General features: G+C 43.6%; 1 protein-coding gene and 1 long non-coding RNA gene across 2 annotated transcripts in view; one reads left to right on the top strand and one right to left on the bottom strand.

Moving 5' to 3' along the window:
* Positions 1-1525: 1525 nt before the first annotated feature.
* RBKS (ribokinase) overlaps positions 1526-23848 on the bottom strand; it is a 128346-nt gene continuing 106023 nt past the window's right edge. The window contains exon 8 of the mRNA XM_043469054.1: positions 1526-1733. Coding sequence (XP_043324989.1) covers positions 1713-1733 — 21 coding nt within the window. The 3' untranslated portion in view covers positions 1526-1712. The remainder of the gene's footprint in view (positions 1734-23848) is intronic.
* On the top strand, positions 6062-9688 carry LOC122441925. The gene is made up of 2 exons (XR_006269506.1): positions 6062-6257; positions 8195-9688. It is a non-coding gene; the product is annotated as an uncharacterized LOC122441925 (long non-coding RNA).

Here is a 23848-nt window from a genome sequence, read left to right as displayed (position 1 = left end):
TCCATGTCCTGGCTATTATAAACAGTGCTGCGATGAACATTGGGGTGCACGTGTCTCTTTCAGATCTGGTTTCCTCAGTGTGTATGCCCAGAAGTGGGATTGCTGGGTCGTATGGCAGTTCTATTTCCAGTTTTTTAAGAAATCTCCACACTGTTTTCCATAGCGGCTGTACTAGTTTGCATTCCCACCAACAGTGTAAGAGGGTTCCCTTTTCTCCACACCCTCTCCAGCATTTATTGCTTGTAGACTTTTGGATAGCAGCCATCCTGACTGGCGTGTAATGGTACCTCATTGTGGTTTTGATTTGCATTTCTCTAATAATGAGTGATGTTGAGCATCTTTTCATGTGTTTGTTAGCCATCTGTATGTCTTCTTTGGAGAAATGTCTGTTTAGTTCTTTGGCCCATTTTTTGATTGGGTCATTTATTTTTCTGGAGTTGAGCTGCAGGAGTTGCTTGTATATTTTTGAGATTAATCCTTTGTCTGTTTCTTCATTTGCTATTATTTTCTCCCATTCTGAGGGCTGTCTTTTCACCTTACTTATAGTTTCCTTTGTAGTGCAAAAGCTTTTAAGTTTCATTAGGTCCCATTTGTTTAGTTTTGCTTTTATTTCCAATATTCTGGGAGGTGAGTCATAGAGGATCCTGCTGTGATTCATGTCGGAGAGTGTTTTGCCTATGTTCTCCTCTAGGAGTTTTATAGTTTCTGGTCTTACATTTACATAAACTTTTAAAATTCAAAAATCATTTTCTTAAATTATCTCTATTTCTTCTGAGTTCCTTTTTTATTTTAATGTTTGTTTGCTTTAGTCTCTCTCATGTGGGATACTTTGTGTAGATTTCTGGTGATTTCAGGCTGTCCAGTCGTATGTAACAGTGAGCGTCAGTGTGATTGACAGCTGTGTGTGTGGGCAAGGATTTAACTGGTGGGCTTCATCCTCAGGCCATTTCATTGGGGAACCATGAAAAGCCAACACTTTGAGGATTTCTCTCGGGGGCAGATAAATTTTTTTCCGGTGAATCTTCTATCCCCGGGGACATATGCCTGAAAGTTCCTTTCGGGGAAGGAGTCTGGTGGAGGGCCCTACTATTATCATGTGAACTGACACTTAATCAGACATCTGCCCTTTTTCTTGCTGGAATCCCGGAATTTGGGGATGCTCTGATTCAATTTCTCTGGAGAAACCTCCACTCTCTGGTAGGGGCATGGTTCCTGACCGTGTGATGGAAGGGTATCTAGAGTTGTAATTTCTTCATAGATCTCTTCTAGCCAGTTCCCTAGAGTCTAATCCCATGATTCAAACTCGCTTCTTGCAGAACCTGCTGCCTCTAAGACCCCTACCTCTCTGGGGAGAGTCTGCTCACTCATCACCATCAGTTCCTCTCCAGGTCCTTTAAGTCTTAGTTTCCTCTATTCTGGCGACTCTGTTACCATTCTCCCAGCCACTTTTTTTCTTCTAAAAAATATTTATTTATTTGGCTGTCACGTGGCACACAAGATATTCTATCTTCATTTCAGCTGCAAGATCTTTAGTTAGGGCATATGGGATCTAATTCCCTGACCAGGGATCAAACCTGAGCCCCCCTGCATTGGAAGAGCAGAGTCCTAGCCATTGGACCAGCAGGGAAGTCCTTTCCAGCCCAAATTACTGAACTCAATCTTGTCCATCGATGTCCTCATTTCCACCCTCTGTATTCTCATGAGTCTTTACTTTAAAAAGAATTTTGTGGAGTCTGTGGAGGAAGAGGAGATAAAGATACATGATCAGTTTGTTATCTCTAACTGGAAGTTCATACCTACCTTAAAAAATGGTTTCAGATTATATAAATAGTACATACTTGGTAGAAAATTTGAAGCAAACTTGTATGATCCTACCATCCAGAAATAATCAATATTAACATTTTGGTGTATGGTACCTTTTTTTTTAAATAAACTTTTTGTTTTAAAATAGTTTTAGATTTACAGAAAAATTACGATGATGATACAGAGTTCTCATATACTCCTCACCCAGTTCCCTCTATTATTAACATCCTACATCAGTATGGCACATTTGTCATGATTAATGAATCAGTGTTGGTACACCATTATTGTTGTTCAGTCTCTCAGCTGTGTCTGACTCTTTGTGACCCCATGAATGACAGAGTCCAATCTTAATTCAGTTTTCTGTAGTTTTTCCTCCAATTTCCCTTTCCGGGATACTATGTTATCTAGTTGTCATGTCTCCTTAGGCTCCTCTCGACTGTGACAGTTTCTTGGAATTTTCTTGTTTTTGATGACTTTAACAGATTGACAGTCAGGTATTTTATAGAATGTCATTCAATTGGGATTTGTCTAATGTTTTTCTCATGATCTGACTGGGGTGTGGATTTTGGGGAGAGGAAGACCACTGTCATCATATCAAGAACACATATATCAACATGACTTCTCCATCTCCTTGAAGACAGAATATCTGTAATACACAAGTTATTTGGAATTCTTCTATATGGAGGTTCACCTTTTCTCCCTCATTTGTCTAATTATTCAATTTTTTATTTGTATTAGTGTACTCATGAATACTCATTTTATACTTTGGGTTATAATACAATAACACTTTATTTTCTTGTTCAAATTGTTACAGCTTTAGCCCTTAGGAGCTGTTTCAATTGGCTTCTGTATTCCTTTGTGTTCTCTAGCCACTCCAAACCCCATCATTGTGGAGTTTTGAGCTTTGTAAGATGCTCCTGGATCATTCTGTATATTTCCTGCCCCAATTCTAGATCAACCATTTCTTCAAGGTGACCTAGTCCGTTTATTGAAAAATGGTATTAGAAACCAAGTTCTGGGCAGTAGGTGTGCTTGTTGCTACTGGGATGTCATTGCTTCTCGATCCTCTAGACTAACACAGCAAGGAAATAGATGTGTGTGTACTAACCCATATATGTGTACATATATCTGTAAATATTTCCATATGTAACCATCTGTATTATATCAAGTTATACATGATTTCCCACTTATGTCTCTTAAGTCATTACCACATGGATCATTTTACCCTTCTCCTGTCTGTCTGTAAACACCTACTCCAACAATAAGAAACCTGGCTCTCACCATCTGCCATTCATTTACTTAATCATTCAATTCCAGTGTACAGGTGTTGTCAACCACCTGCTTTTTAAGTTAGGAACTTAATTATTCCCAAACTACTTATGTAACATGTCCAAGATTCCATAAAGGACTTTATGCACTCAGTCCTTGTAGTCCCTGATCTGCTGCCAGTCTTCAGTTTGCCAAACTAAAACGCCGATTCTCACACCAATGTACTCTCTAGGCTTGGGTTGACTGAGTTTTTTCTAGTCTCTCTCCAGCTGAAATGTCCTTCTGTAGGTCTGCTGACAGGAATGCATCATTTCAGACACTGCCTGAATAACAAACTTGTATTCTACCAGATCTATGCCTAAATGGTTGACCAGGTGGTATAAAAGGCAGAGCTTGCCTCTGCTGTGAGGAGAGGAGTACGTTCTCTACATTCTTCCTCACTGTAGACAAAGTTCTCAGAAGCCACTTGGGCCGCAATGAGAGATAGAAGTATCCCTTAAATGGTGTGTTCCCACATCACCACACACCACACTGCCTGAGGAAACACTGCTATAAATAGCACGTGGTCTCCTTACCAGTCGGCCACAGCCGGGTTAACCCAGACATGATGGAGACTTGGTAGGAAGAGGAAAAAGCAGAAAACTAGATAAAGCAAGAAGAGGGGAGGAAGAAGGATGATGTGGCAAGGGTGGTGATGATATTAATAATACATGTAATTAATGATTTTAGTAATCACTGATATTTGCAGAAATCTTCCATATGCATGGTCTCGTTTATTTAATTAAGTATAACAACTCGAGAAAGTAAATATTTAGTTCATTTTAAGCTATCTTATAGGCTAAATTGACTTTTGTGGGTTCTAAATTCAGAGTTCCTTGAGCCTGGAATCCAAGCTGGGCCAATGAGAGTTCGTCCTGGGACTGTTGCTATTAATAGAACTATTGGAAAATAACATGTTCTCTTTTCATTGGAATTATAAAATAAGCATGGGTGGGTGTTCAATATATCTAGTTATCTGTTTGTTTATTTATTTGTTTATATGCATAGAGGAAGATCTGAAGATAGTATCCCAAATGTTGACATCGATTCATTTTGAGGGGGTTAGGTAATTGGTGATATTTATGGTTTTTACATGTTCACGTATTATTTATATTTTCTATAAAGTAGCATATTACTTTATACTATCATAAATTTTTCTGTTGTAAATTATTGTTTTACATTTTATACTATATGTATGTTAAAATATATATCATAATATATTTATGTTTTCTTATTAATAGAGTAATTTTTATACTAATGTAAGACAGAAATCCTTTACCCCCATTTTTTAAGAATCATTTTGCACCTTCATAGCTGTTACTTTATTTTTTAAAAAAATGTTTATTTAGCTGCATCCAGTCTTATAGTTGTAGCATGTGGAATCTTTGTTGTGGCACATGGGCACTATAGTTGTGGTGCATAGGCAGGTTTAATTGCTCTGTTGCATGTGGAATGTGGGATGTTAGTTCCCAGACCTGGGATCGAAGCCGTGTCCCCTGCATTGCAAGGCAAATTCTTAACCACTGGACCACTAGGGAAGTCCCCATGTAACCTCTTGATGTCCATTGATTCCTTCCCTTGGTTACTGACTCAAGCCCAGTTCCCTATGCCTGGTAGGACATGCACCCTTAATCCCAGGATGATCCAGTTCCCTAGAATAACTTTTTCAAAATAAAGTTTTTTACCTTTTCAAAGTAAAGTATTTGTGAAAAATATTTTTCAAAATAAGAATATTTAGGAACTGGGAGGTTCTGTCGGTTTTGGCCACATTCCATCAGACACTGCTGCTGCTGCTGCGTCGCTTCAGTCGTGTCCAACTCTGTGCAAGCCCATAGACAGCAGCCCACCAGGCTCCCCCGTCCCTGGGGTTCTCCAGGCAAGAACACTGGAGTGGGTTGCCATTTCCTTCTCCAATGCATGAAAGTGAAAACTGAAAGTGAAGTCGCTCAGTCGTGTCTGACTCTTAGCGACCCCATAGACTGCAGCCTACCAGGCTCCTCCGTCCATGGGATTTTCCAGGCGAGAGTACTAGAGTGGGTTGCCATTGCCTTCTCCGCATCAGACACTAGGCTTCATCAAAGAGCAGAGTGGAAAGGTGGGTGAGGTTCTGGTGTCATGGAGGTGCTCCTGCTCCAAGCTGACAGTGGCAGGGGTGCCAGGGGTGGATGGGTCAGTTTCACTCGGTTTTGTAGTCATTTTAGAGGAAGCTCAGTTTTTTTTTATGTAGCCCTGCCAGAGGGAGGAACAAATCACAACCCCCAAACAAAAGAGAAGCAGCGCCAGTGGCCACGATCTTGCTGGGGTTCCCTCCTCCAGGTTTGTGAGAAATCTGGGAATTGTACGCAGACCTGCCCTCCCTGCCCATCACCCACTCAATCCAGCTCTCTCCCACTGTAGACACAGGCCCCACTCTCAAGTCCCCAAAGCACAGCTAAGGCCACTCTGCAATATTCAGAAAACTTCCCATAAACCCTGACGAGATGCCACTCATTCCATAAGAAAACCACCTTTTATAATTATGATGCAGAGCCTGTAGTTTCACATTGCTCTGCATTGCATTGTCTCTTTTCCAGAATAGGTTTACGTTTTATCCCTGCATAACCCAAAATCCTATTAAAATATTTGCCTAAAAACAAAAGGGATTATTCCCACAAGAACAGTTTGCTTCCCCCTCCACAGGAGATAGAGGAACTGGGATGAAAACCCAAACCCACACAGTTTAGACTAGCACTTTGTTCCCTTTTCTCATCATTGCAGTTTTCAAAAATACTAGAGACCACTTTCTTCTACACATTTCAGTATCTACCCATTTGGAAACAAAAGCCTGGGTCTAACAAGGGTCGGGGGCTTGGCTGGGGGGTGGGGTGGGTGTGGGTGGGGAGTGTGGATAAAGGGGTGAGGTGTGTGCTCTGGGATTGACTTTAGGAGGAGGGAGGGGGGTCAGGACACAGAAAGCGCCAGTTTCCCTTTGGCTTGGATTTTACATCTTGGCGTCAGAAGTAGGGAAAGAGAGATAGACAGCCATCACGGGCAGTTGACCTGACCACTGAGTGTTTATTTCGTCTTTAAAGGAGGCACCTGGAATAGATGACCTCTCAGGCTCCTTTCAGCTCCCGAGCTCTCTGGACCTCAGCCAGGTCAGTGAGGTAAGGGGCTTGCTACCCATGTGTAGGTCGCTACAGACCTTTTCCTGGATTGCAATCAGAGGCTGCCTGCCCACCTGCCAGAGAGCACTCATTCTCCTGATTCCAAGGGCGCCTACACCTCCCAGACTTCTTAGCTTGAGATAACAGCCTTTTGTCCTCTCAGTGACTCCACACCCATGGGGAGAGGGAATGAGGAAACCTTCGGGAGAGTGGGGGCTATCTGATGAAGGTAAGAGGTGGGAGGCTGCCCCGTTGCTTCTCGTGCCTTCCAGGTTCCCAAGGGCCCCCACCCAGCTCAGGAGGTGTTTCTGGGCTTGGCTTCCTGGCAGAGGAGGTTTGCAGGCACTGGGGGAACTGAGGAGGGTGGTGAAGGCCCTTGGCTCATAAATCTTCATCTTGGGGATTCATTAGGGATTTTTTCCAAGGACTCTTCCAGGGTGGAGGTGGGTGTCTTCTAATGGGTTCCCATCAGACTCAGGATCAGGTCCCAACTCCTCAGCCTGGCATCAGGATTCTGCAAAATCTTGCCTCAGCCTTCCTGCCAAACCCCTCTTCTGTTATTTTTCCCAGACCCACTGAGCTCTAGCAACATAGAACTACACTCTAGCAACATAGAACTACACTATTTCCCTGGACACATTATGCATGTTCACATCTCTGTGGCTACTTTGCATATTGTTTCCTCTGTCTGAAGTGCCCACTGACACTTCTCAAAGAACTCCTATTCATCCTTCAAGACCCTACTCATTGCTTCTTCAAAGCCTTACTTGACTCCTTACACAGGGTTGATTGCTCTGTGCTCCCAAGGGATAGGGTTCCTTTCCTGGCTCATCACCCAGTAGGGTAATTATTGGGATTTGCATGTTTATCTTCCTCCTAGTGGCTCCTCTAGGGCAGGGACCGTGTCATTTACTTTGGTAAACCAGTGCCAGGCTAATAATTCTTCAGGCAACATTTGTGTTAGAATGAACACCATTTCTGCTAGATTCATGGTATTTTGAGTAGCATTAAGAGAATGCTTCTGGGGACTTTCCTCATGGTCCAGCGGCTGGGACTCTGTCCTTCCAATGCAGGGGGCATAGGTTCAATTCCTGGTCAGGGAACCAGATCCTACATGTCGCAACTAAGATCTGGCGCAGCCAAATTAAATAAATAAACATAAAAAAAAAAAGAGAGAGAGAGAGCAAGAGAACACTTCTGTTACCATGGCCATTTCTTGGCCCACAATGCTATTTCTCCAGACAGAGGTCATATATCTGTGAGTCTATGTATTCACATAGCATCAGTACAGCACTCTTCAGGTAATTTTATATCTGATTTATTTATGCATTTACCTGATGGGTGGTTATTATAATTACCACCATAAGATGAAGAGACTGAGATGCCAAGAGATTAAGCAGCGTCATGTTCAATGTTACAGTCCGTGTATGGCAAAGCTGGAACTTGAACCCGGGTATTCTTACTGTAAGATCTCTGCCGACACCAGAGATTCTCAATAATCTTTGTATCAGCATCACCTGGGAACTGGTTAGACATGCCCATCATCGGGCCCCACCGCAGACCTACAGAATCAGAAACTTCTAGGGTGGGCTCAGCAATGCTTTAACCACCCGCAGGTGATTCTGTTCCGCACTCAGCTCCAAGAAACCAGGCCTACATCCTCAGAGCTACTCCAGTGGCTGCCCAGAGCCAGAGGAGGGCGCTCCAAGGCAAACTTTTACCCCTGAATAGTCATGGCTTCTGCCATAGAAACCCTGGGTAAAATGGAAGAAAACATGTCGACTGGGAGTTAGGAGCCAGAGTTCTAGTCCCACGGGTTCTGCAATTATTGACGGTGATTTTGAGCACCTCCCTGGGTCTCAGTTTTCACATCTGTAAAATGAGGATGTTGACTAAATGATCTCATCTCTAATTTCCCTTTACACTCTGTTATTCAGCTCTCCTTTGGACTATGCTGTCCATGGCAGGACTGGGATGAAGATGGAGTATGTGTGCTCATTTTTCATGAGTTTTCCCCGTACTTGGAAATTGATCATTTCCAAATTCCAGATCCTTGGGCCAGCTATCCTCTTATCATCTTCTTCTTTGGGGGCAGAAAATGGGAGCAAACATTTGAGTTGACTCATGAAACTTAATTAGGCAAAAGATAGAGAACTGTTTAATAATGTTGGATTGGACCCCCTCCGGTTGCCTGAGGCTCCTCATCTGAGCCTCTCCCCTGGTTCCTCTCCTGTTGCCTGCTTCCTCACTCTAACTGTGCCAGACGCTCTTGCTCACAGGACTGTCCCCTGTCCCTGTCCCCACTGTGAGCTCCTGTGTCCCCTGCCCCTCTCTGTGGGGTTGCCTGATTCAAGGCTCTTGATAAGTGCCCATCCTTCTGAGGAGGGGTGAAGGGTGATGTGTCAGGGTGACTCCCTAGGTGCACCAGCGAGGGGCTTGGTGACCAAATGGGGGAGCCCCATGAACACAATGAAGCCCTGTCCTCCTGTTTTTATGTAGACCCCATGGCTCTCCCAGGAGCACACCTGATAGTGGATGGTGTTGTGTTCATTGGTACCTGCTGGGGCCCAGCATTTAACCGGCAGCTGGAAAATCTCCTGTGTGCAGCAGGCTGAAAAGAAGGAAAAATGCCTCTTGCCCCTTTGAGATAATATAAGAAATTCAAGGTGAATAATTGCATAGTAAGAGTAGAGCCCTAAGGGACTTCCCTGGTGGTCCAGTGGTTAAGAATCTGCCATCCAACGCAAGGGACACGGCTTCGATCGAGGATGCCCCGGTGGAGGATGCCCTGGTCCCACATGCCTCAGGGCAACTAAGCCCACACACTGCAACTAAGACCCAACGCAACCAAAAAAAAAAAAAAAAAAGTAGAACCCCCCTGAATCAGAAAGGTGGATTGAAGAATTTTAATCTCTTAGGACCTGGGTGTCAGCAGGAAAACATGGCTGAGCTCTCAAGTCCTGAGGGGCTGTGAGTATGTGGGCCGTTCTAGAAGTCAGTTAAAGAAGATATTGCCTTCAGCAAAGTCACAGGTGCCAGATAAATAGCACAAGTGTCTGTTAAATCAGTGTCAGGCTCAGAGAGAGACTCAGCATGAGGTTTCCAGAGTCCAGGAAAAGCCTAAAAACTGCAGGACATCACGTGTTGCTGGCAGCCTTTGGGTTAAAAACCAAAAAAGGTGGTTCTTAAACAAGGTCCCAGAGAGAGCAGGAGCCAATATTGATCCTTCATCAGCTAAAGCTCAATGAGGCTGCCCTTCTCAGCTGCAAGTGACCCAGGAAGCTGGACTCCTCTTGGACTGAGCATCGGTGGAACTACACGTAAATAAAGAACATGTGTGTATTCCAAACTCATCAAATTGTGTACATTAAGTACCTTCAGCTTTTTGTGTGTCAGTCATACCTCAATAAAATGATTTTTTAAAAAGAATATGTATGTGGATTTGTGTGTAGTTCTAGCTTCTGTTGTTGTTCAGTCACTCAGCCTTGTCTGACTCTGCCACCCCATGGACTGCAGCACTCCAGGCTTCCCTATCCTTCACTGTCTCCCAGAGTTTGCTCAAACTCATGTCCATTGAGTCAATGATGCCATACAACCATCTCATCTGTCACCCCCTTCTCCTCCTGCCTTCAATATTTCCCAACATTAGGGTTTTTTCAAATGTTTTTTTGACTCTTCTAGGTTTTTTTTGACTCTTCTAGGGTTTTTTCGGCTCTTCGCATCAGATGGCCAAAGTATTGGAGCTTCAGCTTCAGCATCAGTCCTTCCAATGAGTATTCAGGGTTAATTTCCTTTAGGACTGACTGGTTTGATCACCTTTCTGTCCAAGGGACTCTCAAGAGTCTTCTCTAGCACCACAGTTCAGAAGCATCAATTTTCCAGTGCTCAGTTTTATGGTCCAAATCTCAATATACCCTTTAAATCAGCATACATTGTCAGTAGTTATTGATCTCCACTCAGTGCCCTGGAGTCCCATGTTCATAACTTCAGCTGATGGATGCTTTCTTTGTGCATCCTGGTCCCCCACAGTGGGCCTGGTAGTTGAGTTCAACCTGGAAACTGATGACCTGCCTTAGTGGACCTGAGACTTCTCAGTATTCCGGGGACTTGAAGGCTGGGGGAAGAGCCAGGCATTGGTTAGGCTTTCTGGGACTGCTCCAGAATGGGTCCCTCCCTTCCCCAGTCTGCTCCTGTCCAGCTCAGTCTAAAATTGGCCTGCTCTCCTGCAAGACTTGGATTAAGGGATTCTTCTGCACAGGTTCAGAATGGATTTCAACCTCACTCATTAGAATCTCCTAAGCATCCTACTCTCCATCTTAAATGACTTTACAGATCTCAGAGCACTCATTTCTGGTGTTGTCTTCCATTCAAATACTTCCCAAGTCCAAATACTTTGGTCCTTTGTTTCTGAGGTTGTGCAAGGAGAGAGGGGAGATGTGAGCTATAGACTGAGCAAGCTGATTCACTCTAGCTGTGGGCTCTTTGGCAAGTCATTTTGCTTCTCTGGGCCTCAATTTTATCATCTGTAAAATGGGAATGTTGATTCAGGTGCCCTCTGAGGTCTTCTGGCCCTAACATTCTGAGATTCTAGATCCCAGTTTGACCAAAAGAGAAGCTCAGAAGTCCTGTCCATCACCGCATGATGTCCAGGTGGAGGTAGAAAGGGCTGTGTGTAGTGTTAGGACAGCTGGGAGGACTCCGGGCCTGAAATGTGCTTTCCCTTCACGGACTTGGATTAGGAGTGCCTGTTGGGTGGGGCCTGGCTGGAAGGAGTGAGACAGTCTCTTCCAGACGTCCCTCTGCCTGAGTGGTTGCCTCACAGGCTGTTACGTAGCTCTCCCTACCACTTTCCAGGGTGGGGCGGGGAAGGGCAGCTGGGGAGCAACTGATGCAATAGGCAGGCTCAAGCCTGTGTTCTTCGACGACTAACTAAGCAAAAGTCGGCTGGCTGGGCTGGGCCGACCTGGGCAACAGCTTCAGGGCCCTACTCTTTGCAGAGTTTCAGCTTCCTCTTCTTTTCCTGAAATGGGGTTCATTCTCTGGTCACCAGAACCAGTAATTGACATTTTGTATTATACGTTTACTCGTGGACTCTTTAATCTTATAGCCTAAGAGAATATCCTTCCTTGCTAGGAATGGGGACATGCATGAGTACACATACACAGTGTAAGGACACACACACACGGTGTGGGGACATGTGTGAGTACACACACACACATATACAATGCGAGGACATGCATGAATATGCGCTTGCACACACACACAATGGGGTTCTCCAGAAGTAGGATAGCTGTTTTGAGAATCTGCTCCCACCAGACCATGCTTCCCACCAGCTCTTCCAGGAGGAAGAGGATCCAGTCAAAAGGATCAGAGAGCATCCGAAGATGGGGAAATTTCCTCTGTATAGCCAAAGCCTCCAAATATGCCCCAAGGGATGCCATTTCTATTCAAGGCCCATCTATCAAATATAAATGAGTCTCTGGGCTACTTTCCACCTCCCAGGGATCTGGATGCCCAGAACATAATAACTAATCTTTTAAGTTAGTGAGAGGGAAAAGAAAGGAAGTGCATCAAGTTCTCAACAAAAGGAAAATGGCTAAATATTGCACTCAAACTAGCTTGATAATGAGCAACTATGTCTCCATCATAAATTCCAAGGAACTTTGTCTTACTAAACCCATGCTTCAAGGCTCTGTATTCCTTGCAAAAGGCTCAAGAAGGAAAGTTGAAGTCCAGTTGGGCTCTACGTCCCTTGTAATTATCATAATTTACTTTGTACTTGCTGTGTTTCAGGTCCTACGCTAAATGATTTATGTGAATTATCACATTTCATTCTCACAAAAACCCTATGAGATAGGCTACTATAATCCCCATTTTACAGATGCAGAAACTGAGGCACAGAAGTTTAAGTAACTTGCCCAAGGACACAGGGCTAGTAAGTGGTAGAGTCAAGGTGTTAACCTGATTCTCCTGACTCCAGGGCCTAGGCTCATAACAGTCTGAAAAACCCACATGTACAAATAGAGAGTTTAAGTGGCATAGAATCCTTCAGATTACAAAAGGATTTGTCAGAATGTTCTCTAAATCACAAATTCCTCTATAGCTTTAGTCGATAAAGTCCATAATTTTATTTTCCAGAGTTTGTTTTATTTTTTTATCTGTCTTTATTTTTTTGGAAAGTTTGTTCCAAATTTTTAGGAATGTATTTTTTTCTTTTTTAAAAAGTTATTTTTATTTATGCTGGATCTTTGTTGCTGCACAGGCTTTTCTCTAGTTGCGGCAAGTGGGGGCTACTCTCTAATTGTGGTGTGCAGACTTCTCATTGCAGTGGCTTCTCTAGTTGTGCTCCCAGGCCCTAGAGTGCAGGCTCGGTAGTTGTGGTACATAGGTTTAGTTGCTCTGCAGCATGTGGAATCTTCCCAGATGGGGGATCGAATCCATGTTCCCTGCATTGGCAGGCAGATTCTTATCTACTGTACCACCAGGGGAGTCTAGGAACATATTTCTTAATCTAACACACAGACTTTTGCTCTTTGGGAAGTGTCACTCCTAGACTTTCATCAAATCAGTTCATTCTGTTAATAGTTAACAACTGACTTGCTGTCTTATTGGCACTGAATACATTTAGAAAGGAGCTTCGGGCAAGGTAGTTCTAATTTAAGTATGAATTGTATAATTATACATTTGTACATATTCACACATAATCAAATTTAATCAAAGGGACAGCCTGAAAGAGTGAAATTGGAGTGTTTTCATGGTAGAGCAGGAGTTGGGGGCTTTCTTCTTGATTCGGCCGTCATCTTGATTTATAGATGTTTTATCTCATTAACCTTAATGTCATGGAGCTAATTAGTAACTCTGAAAACTGCAAAACACACTTGAAGCACTCCTGTAGCTCTTTAACTTCACCATGCACCAGATTAAACTGGACTCAGTTATTCTGAATCACAGAAGACATCTTTCGAAAAGTTGTGCCTCCTTCATTTGGAATGGCTTACTGCCATGAAAATCAAGGTGGATGTGGATCCCAATTTTCCCTTTTGGCTGCACATCACGTTACATCAAAACTGTCTGAATCCATCAAATCTCTTGCCTCACAGAGAGACAGACACATGCAGATTGCTGTGATTACCTCTGTTTGGGTTAAGTAGTCCCAGGACCCTGTGGAGGGGCCTAAGGATCTCACTGCCTGCGTTCTGCCTGCTGGTGAGCATCAGGGCAGCCATGTGGGGACCCAGCGCTGTTCAGGAGGCTGCCATCTTCAGGATGCAGAAGGTCCCTTGGTCCTAAGAGTACTATGGGCATCCTTTTCCTTCTTTCCCTCTTCTCACCTCTGGACCAAGACCCCGATGCACAGGTAGTTACAGTCTTTCTTCCCTTCTGGCTTTCTATGGGAGGACTCTGGGCTGCTTGGCAAGTCCTCCCTGCCCACCCCCTCCCTTTTCTTATGGCTGAATTAGATGGTTGCTAGGATAGAGGATGGTAGACATCAAAGAGGCTAAATTAATCTACAAGATAAAGGGGAAAGCCATTCTCTGGAGAGAGAATGGGCTAGGTATGGCTGTTGAATGGGACTTTGGGTGAGAAAAATGGTCACTTCTCAGGAAACTTCTCAAAGGTTTCCATGATTTTTAAGGCATTTGGAGTTCAACTTATGTTTCTTTTGAATAGGATACCATGTAAAGATGGAACTACATAAGGAAGGAAGGGGGCTCAGGTTTATTCAAGTTACATTTCAAATAATTTTTTTTAAGAAAGGAAAGTGATTTTTCTAAGATGCTGACTTGCAGTGGGGTTTTCTGAATTTGCCTGGCCCTGGAACAGGACTGTGAATTGTAGGAGTAATAGAGAGCAACCTGTGATGACACATTATAAAGTGGGGAGCCTTGGATCTGTGCATGAAGCTGAGATTTCTCCTAGGAGGATTTCACATGAAGAATAAACTCCAATGCTGGAATAGGTGATAACAAGTGAATCTCTATTCTTGATTCAGTTTGAAAATGGACTAGATTGTTAACATACAGATGAATTTTTGTGTGGGCCCTTGTTCCTTAAGTGCCAAACTGATGTTCTAATGCCATTTGACATGTCTCCCAGCTGAGTGACTCAGCCCCGGCCTCATGGACCCTCCGCAGGCTCTCCCTCCCTCAGGGGTGCAGGTGTGTCCCCACCTCTGTCAGAGGCCAGGAAACTAACCACAATCTCCTGGCTAGAGACACAGGCTTCTGCCTTGGAGGCAAAACAGGGTGAAACACAGGCAGGCAGGATCCCAAACCACAGAAGCTCAAGTTAGGTCATCCTTGTGAACATGACAACTCGCTGTCTCTCTCGATCAACAAAAAAGAAACACAGACCCATTCAAAATGGCCCTAAAAGACTGAAAATTTGCATGACTATGGCAACTCGCCATTGAATGCTATTCCTAAACAACATGAAAAGTTAATTAGCCATTCTTTTCACTAGGCAAGAAAGGTGCAATGATACATTCACACAAGGACAGTGGAGTACAGGAGTTTAAATCACTTTTCTGGCAGCCAATGAGTACAGTGTCAGAGTTCATGATCCCTCCTTATATGCACCTGGCAACTTGGGGGATTGGGTGCTAGGCAGGGACCATCCTACCAGGAGATGCCAAGACATTCAGAGGATTGTTTTCCTCTGTGGGACCCGCCTCTCTGGAACACTTAGAAATTATGTTGAGGATTGGGTTGAAAGGGAGGAAGTCATGATGGAAAATTATTATTCTTTTGAAAACAGTTATTCATGGGGACTTCCCTGGTGGTCCAATGGCTAAGACTCCATGTTCCCAATGCAGGGGGGCCTGGGCTCGATCCCTGGTCAGGGAACTAGATCCCACATGCTGCAACTAAGACCCAGTGAAGCCAAATAAATAAATAAACTTTTTTTTAAAGAAAGGAAAATAGTTATTCATTGAAACTTTGCCATGACTAGTATGGCCATTACCGTAGTCATTTTACTTTACCTTAAACATGGACCCCAGTTCAAGACAGAGGTACATGAGCCCTAGGGAATGCACAGTTACTATTTACTCAATTCATTTGCAGGAATCAAGCAAATGAAATTGATGATTAAAATGACATTGCTTTAGAAGGCATTCTCTCATGTTCACGGTATATTTAAAATAATCATTAGGAAAAAGGTCATGGTGTTTTGAAGAATCTGTCAGAAATCTTCAGCCCAATTTGTTCCTAGGGCAGGTTGAGAATGGATTTCCTTTGGCTGGAATCCTAGCTTCTATTGTTAGGATGATACAGACATTTTGGATAATAGTACACATGGGAAAAACAAAGAGAAATACTTTCTCTTCTAGACTGACACCCTTGAAGACTACTTCAAATATGAATTATTGGTCTGTTCCTCTAAGGCTAGTTAATAACAAACACGTTTGTCCTTTGTAGGATCTACTATTTCCCCAACCCACAAAAGCCATACTGGTTGCCTTTGACTCTGGGGTAGGTCTTACTGACATCTATTTTAAACAGAGGAAAGAGGAGGTATACTAGAATTGTTGCTGAGTGTAATTAAATTCTACCCGCTATAAACATGTTGGAGTCAGCTTCATGGATTCCCTCCTCCAGACCAGAAGGTTATTTCTGGAGCTGGGGCTCCTTTGGCCACCCATACCCCACTAGTTGGCTCAGCCCCTGGTTCTTGTAGCAGACCTACTTGAGAAGACCAGTGTTATTTTTTGGCTGCAATTTCGTATAGCCTTTTCATCTTCACAGATGAGACAACTAAATACATTCTTGCCTCACATGGCCATGAGTTCTGCTCTGTGCCAGCATCAGGACCAATCTTGTCTTGGACAGAGGGCTAGAAAGACTTGGACCCTAGAAGTTGGCATCTAGTCATGGTGATTACTGGCTCCACTCTAGCCTCATACCTGGCCCCAGAGACTGGACTCTTAGCTCATCCACTCACTTGACAAATATTTATTGAGCTCTTATTATGTGCCAGGCTCACAAATATGGCAGTAACTGAAAGAAGTGAAAATCTCTGCCCTTCTCTAACTTAGACTCTGTTTTAAGGAGCCGAGCCTTGTCTTCCCATTCCTCTTTCAACCTTGATTCCCTAAGCAGTTAGTCACTTCTAGAACAATCTTTCTTGAACCTCAAGGTGCTTATGAATCACTTTGAGTTGCAGATTCTGATTCAGTGGGTCTAGGGTGGGGCCTGAGATTCTGAATTCCTCACAAGCTCCCAAATGATGCTGCTACAGCTGCTGGGGGTGTTGCCTGGATTACGCTATGAGTGGCATTGATGCACCATCGGTGAGTCTTTCAGAAACACAGAATCTAAAAAAAAAAAAATCTCAAGCCTTACTTTGGACCTCATGGCTGAGAATCTGCCTTTTGACAAGATCCCCAGGAGTTTCTCCCCACGGTCTAAAACAGTGATTCCCAAACCACATGAAACATCAGAAGCACCAGGTGAGAGTTACAAACCACCTGCAGGCCCCCATCCCCCACTGAGTTGTATTATTTGGTGCTGAACACCCCACATGATTCTGATGGATAGTAGGTTTGAAAACCTCAAAGAGCATTTTCGGAGGGCACTTTCCTATGCTCATGGGACCTCACAGCGAAAAAAGCCTTAGAGATGACCTGAGGATAATCATCTGAGATTGTGGTCTCCTCTGAAGTTACTGTCACACAAGTTCCAGGTAAGGAACTGAGGCCATGTCCTCGAGCAGGGCCCCTGGCTGGTACACGGTGGGGTCAGGCCTTACACCAAGTTCTCCTTCCACCGCAGCTGCCTCTCCTGCTGCTGTGATGCAAAACAGCTCCCACCACCCCCCCCACCAGATTGCTTCTCCTTGACCACACCCCAAATCTTCCTTTCCTCCCGCCAAGAGTTGCAGCCCATTACCTCCACACCCTCACACCCGCTTTATTTCAGCACCCACAGTTGCCACCCTCTCCCCACCTGTGTCACCAACCACGTATTTAACTGGTTGACTTTCCCCAAAGGCTGGTTCTGCCAGCCCTTTGATAACGTTGCAGCTCTTCTTGGGGAGGTGCAGTGTGTGGGTGGGAAGGGTGTTGTCTGCGGGCCTTCCATCCATCTCTCAGGAAGGCAATTAAGCTTCCTGCTCTTTGTCTTCAGTTCCAGCGCCTTTTTTGCTAAGTATTCTGCAACCTTCTGGAATGCAGGTGAGCACCTCCTCTCTCTACTGACAGCCCCAAGACTTCCTCATTCTTTCAAGCTGGCTATATTCTCCCCTCCCCTGCCTACACAGGTAGGTGCTGCTCACCGTCAAAGTTAAATGGACACACATGGACTTTATGGTCTACGCTAGGGGCCTTCACTTGGAGTCCACAAATCTACTTTAAAATTTTCAGTGTACACTAAAATCTCCTCAGTTCAGTTCAGTTCAGTTGCTCATTCGTGTCCGACTCTTTGCGACCCCATGAATCGCAGCATGCCAGGCCTCCCTGTCCATCACCAACTCCTGGAGTTCACTCAAACTCATGCCCATCGAGTCAGTGATGCCATCCAGCCATCTCATCCTCTGTCGCCCCCTTCTCCTCCTGCCCCCAATCCCTCCCAGCATCAGGGTCTTTTCCAATGAGTCAACTCTTCACATGAGGTGGCCAAAGTACTGGAGTTTCAGCTTCAGCATAAGTCCTTCCAATGGACACCCAGGACTGATCTCCTTTAAAATCTCCTAGAGAGTTTAAAATTCCAGACTGCACTGAGATCAATTAAATTAAAAACTCTGGGGGTGGGAGGCAGGCATCAGTTGCTGATAAATCTCCCCAGGCATTTCTAGTGTGCAGCCAAGGTTGAGAACTACTGGAAAGTCCAGGTAAAATTGTTTCTGGACAAGTATATGTCCATTTGGTGGAAAAACTAAGCCACAGCTTTTAGCAGATTCTTAAAGGCGCCAATGACACTCTTCTACTTCCCTTTCTCCCCTTTTCAAAAAAGGTGAGTTGACTGGAAGCAGGAAGAGCTTACCAGTTATTACAGAAACACCAAATACATGTGTTAACTAAATAAGCAGGTATTAACATGTAGGGCAGAGAAAGTGCCTATTGTTGCTTCACGAAGTGAAGGGGGCTTGCCAATGTTGTGTTTGGTGAGATGGGTTGGTCCCTGCCTCTCTCCCAGTTAACAGGAAAAAGGTGTGATTTCAGATGCTACCACTACAGAGATCTGATCACATCACTTAACTCCCCTGCTGCCCACAGAACCAAGGCCTCACCCCCACTACATCATCTTGGCTCCTTCCTTCCTGGTTACCTAGCCCCAGGGATCCCTTCTAGTCACCATGCTCATTTCTTCACACACTCTAGCCCCAGGAGGATGTGCACTGCTTATTTTATTTATTTATTTTTTTGACAAGCCTGTGCCTTTGCTTCTATTCCTCTCCTGGTTCCTCCCACTCTCCCTGTCTCAAGTGGACCTGGGAGGGGAAGTAGGATTGAAGAGACGGAGAATGGCTGAAGGCAGGGTTCCCTAGTACAGAAGATGCTCAGTTCATACTTGTCAAAGTTAGTGGGGCACCGCTTTGTGTTAAGAGCTCCTGCTGACAGGGAATGGAGGGTGCACAAGTGTGGGATTGGGAAGATATACAGAGACTCAGAAGCTCTGGCTCTCAAGGGACTTAGATGCCAGTAGGGAGGCAGACCAGTGATCCAAGGAGGGCAGAAAACATAACAAGTGCTCTTAGGGGAAACTGTGGAAGGTAGGATGGGAAATGGAGGGTCAGGAGAGACTTCCTTCAAAGAGTAACTGTTACTCTTCCAGGAAGGGCAGGCTCCATGGAAGAGAGATGGGGCTGAATTAGGAGAGTGAGGGCAGACTATAGAAGGCACTGAATGCCAACTTGAGGATATTCTCTGCACACAGATTGAACCTGGTTGGTGCCCCTAGGTCTTGCCAGCCTTTAGTCTTTCTCCCTCAAGAAGTTTTTGCTGTAATACTAAATTGTTGAGGTGGAGGACCCAATTTTGAAACTGTCCAATCTGCCAGGAGGTGCCTGAGTTGGTGAAGTGAAGGTGACTCACTCTCTGCTACCCCAGGGACTGTAGCCTGCCAGGCTCCTCTGTCCTTGGGATTTTCCAGGCAAGAATACTGGAGTGGGTAGCCATTTCCTTCTCCAGGGGATCTTCCCAACCTAGAGATCGAACCCAGGTCTCCCACATTGCAGATGGATTCTTTACCATCTGAGTCACTAGGGTAGTCCCTACAGATGTGAGAGCTGGACCATAAAGAAGGCTGAGTGCAGAAGAATTGATGCTTTAAAACTGGTGTTGGAGAAGCCTCTTGAGAGCCCCTTGGACTGCAAGGAGATCAAACCAGTCAATCCTAAAGGAAATCAGCCCAGAATATTCATTGGAAGGACTGATGCTGAAGCTGAAGCTCCAATACTTTGGCCACCTGATGTGAAGAGCTGACTCACTGGAAAAGACCCTGATGCTGGGAAGGATTGAGTTGGTGAGGGTAGAAACTATTTGCACCTTGTCCTGTAGTCTCCCTCCCTCAAATGCCCATGTGCCCAGGCCCCTGGGACAGCCAGGCAGCCAGGATTACTGACCCTGTAGACAAGAACAGTGGCTGTACTTCCCAACTGTAAGTCAGGCAGGATGTAGGTAGGACAGTGGGCTGAACAAATACGCAGTTAGGGACCTCTCAGCACAGCAGAGAGGGGAACAGCTGTGATCCTAGGTCCTCACGGCCGAATCCCAGTGCTAAGCAGTGTGGGGTTGACCAACACAATGCAGACACTGACTGAGGCCCTGCAAGAGCAGATATTCAATAGATGTTATTGTTTCCCTCCATCTATTTTTCTGGACTGAGAATCTAAGTTAAACAGCTCTACCTTCTCCCAGGTGCCAAAAGAGGATGAGTGCCCCTCCCCTAAGGATTATACGCTTTCCATTTGGGCTGCTAGGATGCTCTAATTGTTCTGCACTTTAATAAGGCACAGAGGGCTCATTATGTAAATTCAGACAAATATACACACACATCCCAGATCATAAATTACATCTATATTAATAAACATTTTAATTAACACTTACCAACTGCCAACAAAGTGTTAGGTGTAAATAACAGGTGGATGTAGGGTGAAGTAATAAGACTAGAAAGGCACTGCTTCTCTCTACTCCATACAAAAATTTCAACAAACTGTACATGCTCTTTTTAAAAGTAAGCTTATAAGTTTGCCTGAAGCCTGAAACAATCAACAGTATACAAATTCTTATCATTGTTTGCCATTTAAATGTAAGTATTAATAATTTAACATTTGTATGGTGTATCTCATTCCAGAGTCAATTCATTCATTCATTTATTCATTCATTCAACAGATATTTAATAGAGGCAGCAAGCATTGTTCCAGGCACCAGGATACAGAAGTGAGTAAAGAAGACAAAATTCCTGATCTTAAGATATTTACATTCTGGTGAACAAAGATAGACAATAAGGAAATTAACCAGTACACAAGTAATATTAAATGATAATAAGAACTATCAGAAAATATAAAAGTGGGTTAGAGTGAATAGGGAGTGTGTGCCTGTGTGTGCATGTGCTTGCCCATTGCTTTTTCACACAGAGTGGGCACAGAGGCCTCACAGATTAGGTGACATTTGAATGACAGGACTTGTTGATGGGCTGGATATAGGGTGTAATAGAAAGAGGTATCAAGTTGGCCGCCAGGGTTTCCATTTTAGCAACTGGAAAAGTGAAATTGCCACATACCGACATAGAGGAAGACTGTGGGGTGCAGTGCAATTTTGGGAATTTGATTTTGGATGTGTGATGTCAAGGAGGCAATTAAATGCACCAATCTGAAATTTGGAGAAAAGATTGGGACAGGAGACATAAATCTGAAAGTCTTCCGCTTGTAGATTTTTTAAAAAAAATATTTATTTGACTGTGTTGGGTCTTAGTTGCAGTATGCAGGATCTTTGTTGAATCATGTGGAATCTTTCATTATGGCCCACAGACTCTCTAGCTGTGGTGTGTGAGCTCAGTAGTTGCAGTACACAGGCTTAGTTACTCCACGGCATGTGGGATCTTAGTTCCCTGACCAGGGATCATACCCATGTCCCCTGAATGGCAAGGTAGATTCTTAACCACTGGACTGCCAGGTCCCAGCTTGTAGATTTTTAAAAACATAAGCCAGATGTGACCATCAAGGGAATTAGTGTGGACAGAGAAGAGATCCAAGAACTGGATCTGCCCTCATGACCTCATCACCTCCCAAAAGCCCCACTTGCAACCATCACGTTGGGGATTAGGTTTCAACATATGAATTTGGTGCAGGCGAGAGGATACACAAACATTCAGTCTTTGGCAGAAATTGTATAACTGTGGTCCTGATTTGATTCTGAAGTGCTGTTTCCTATCTCTGAGGAGGTGTAAGTTTTGAGTGGTCTTCTGCTGCATGCTGTTCCTGCTGCTGCCAATGTGCCCATAAAGCTCTCTCCTCCCTGGACCAGGCCTCTGCATGGTCAGACAGATTGGGAAGGAAGACAATGGAAGTATGACAAAAGACTGCAGGGCCTGTGGGTGGGATTTGAAACCTCAAACTGGAATCCAGAGCAATGGCACTGGAAGAGAATGTGGCCATTTCCATAATCCAGAGTTTCCATGACTTGTGGAGTCCAAGATTCTGAGGACATCCCTCAAGAGATGATGCTTCATTTTACACTGTGAGCTCTGAGACAGATTTCACTTAAATGAAAATTCTATGGCTTAAAATAAAACTTGAAATCCCCTAAAATCTAGTCCAGTGCTGTGCATCAAATGGTGACTTCCGTATATCACTTCCTTCCAAAAGAACTAGGGTACCTTGAAGAAATGGCTGATTCCATGTTTGGGCCAGGAAAAGTACAAGGTTAACCTGAGATAGTTGGTGACAGAAAGCAAGGAAGGAAATGCATTGAAAAAACACTGGACCAGCTTGAAGGAACTCCTAATGACCTCCTTTGGGAAACTTTGAACATCAAAAATAATAATAACCATGTTTGATTATAAAACAAGGAATAAAAATCCATTATAGTGATACTAAAAATTTAAAGAAAATTACACAAAGGGGAAAACGTCTTTGTCACCATTGGAAGTGATTCTTATGCTAATATCTTACTTGAATTTTAGTAATTAAAGAGAGAACAATTAGCATTTATCTTGCCTTTTTAGGAAGAATTATAATTCTGCCTCAATTGATTATAGAAAGCTTTTCTTTACAGAAGACAACTAACAAATGAATAAGGAATGAAATGTTAGAAAAATTACCACTGTGTACCCCAAAACATAATTCTTGAGTAAAAAAAAAGACCATCAATGAATGCTAAAACCATTGAGGAAAGGTTGATGGGGAGCAAGATATTTTCATATGCTGAAGTATCACCATACAGAAAACTGCAAAGAGAAACAAAATCTACTTTTACAATGAAAAGGAGGGAAAGGTTGTGATGTCTCCAATTTGCTTTTACACAGCTAGGCAAAAACTAACCAAATAATATATATATATATATAACATATATATATACACACATATATGACACCTATACATGTTATATATGCATATTAAAAATTCAATGTACATAGCAGAATCTTAGCATTTACTGCATTGGGTATACAGTTTGTTCATTATACTATCTTTTCTACTTTTTGATATATTCAAAATGGTTCTTCATAGAAAATTGGGGAAGGGGAAGAAATAGTGTATAGACTCTGGGCCTTACCTCTGGCATCCAGGCCTTTTAAAAGACCCAAGATGACTGATACACTCTCAGGAATGAGAATCACTGATTCAGTGTCCACATTGAGCCTGAAACTGAGGTCTGAAGAGTTGAAATGACTTTCCAAGGGACAGAATAAACACTAGAATTCATGTTCCTTGGCTTCCAGTCTTGTGTTTTTTCTTATAAATCTTCAAAAGGAATTTCCTAAATAAAAAAAATTATCCTCTTGAACACCTGAAGCTCTTGTTTGTCAGCAGCTGAACGACACAAGGTAAGGAAGGATTTGGTCACCTAGAGGGTGCTCATTTGTTGGAATCTAGTTATGGGAAAAAACCATCAGAGGTACCCAGGGCAAGGACAGTCCTAATTTTAAAAATTGAGTTGTATTGGATAACATTTTCTCTTTTTAATAATTTTATTACCTTCAGTGAGGATAATCCATGAGAATAAGTCTTTCACTTGTTTGTAATATTTAATATGTAGATAAAACCACAGATTAGAAAAAAAAAATCCTAAAATCCTGATTATTAGTTGGGAAATGAGGTTTTGGCTGAAGTACCTGGTGTTGCAGGTACTTGCAGGTTTCTTGCAGAGAGATGAAAATTGGAAGATGGTAAAGTGGTTAGGTCCCAATGTCTAGTGGGAAAGGCATGAGTCTTTGCAGTCAGACAAACTTTGGGTTCAGATTCTGACTTTGCTATTCACTAGTTTTGTGACATTAAGCAAACTATGTGACTGCTCTCAGTCTCAGTTATTTGCCCCCTATTGCCAGGTAGGTGCTTAGATACAGCAGTTAAGATGCTCAGGGCCCAGCCTTCCTAGAAATCCAACACATAATCAAGAATAGGGATATTCAGGTGGAGTTCTTAATTCTGGA

The sequence above is a fragment of the Cervus canadensis genome, chromosome 5, assembly GCF_019320065.1.
Source record: "Cervus canadensis isolate Bull #8, Minnesota chromosome 5, ASM1932006v1, whole genome shotgun sequence".
NCBI classification, from domain to species: Eukaryota; Metazoa; Chordata; class Mammalia; order Artiodactyla; family Cervidae; genus Cervus; species Cervus canadensis.
Note: the sequence above shows the minus strand (reverse complement) of the source record. Positions and strands in the feature narration are given on the sequence as shown.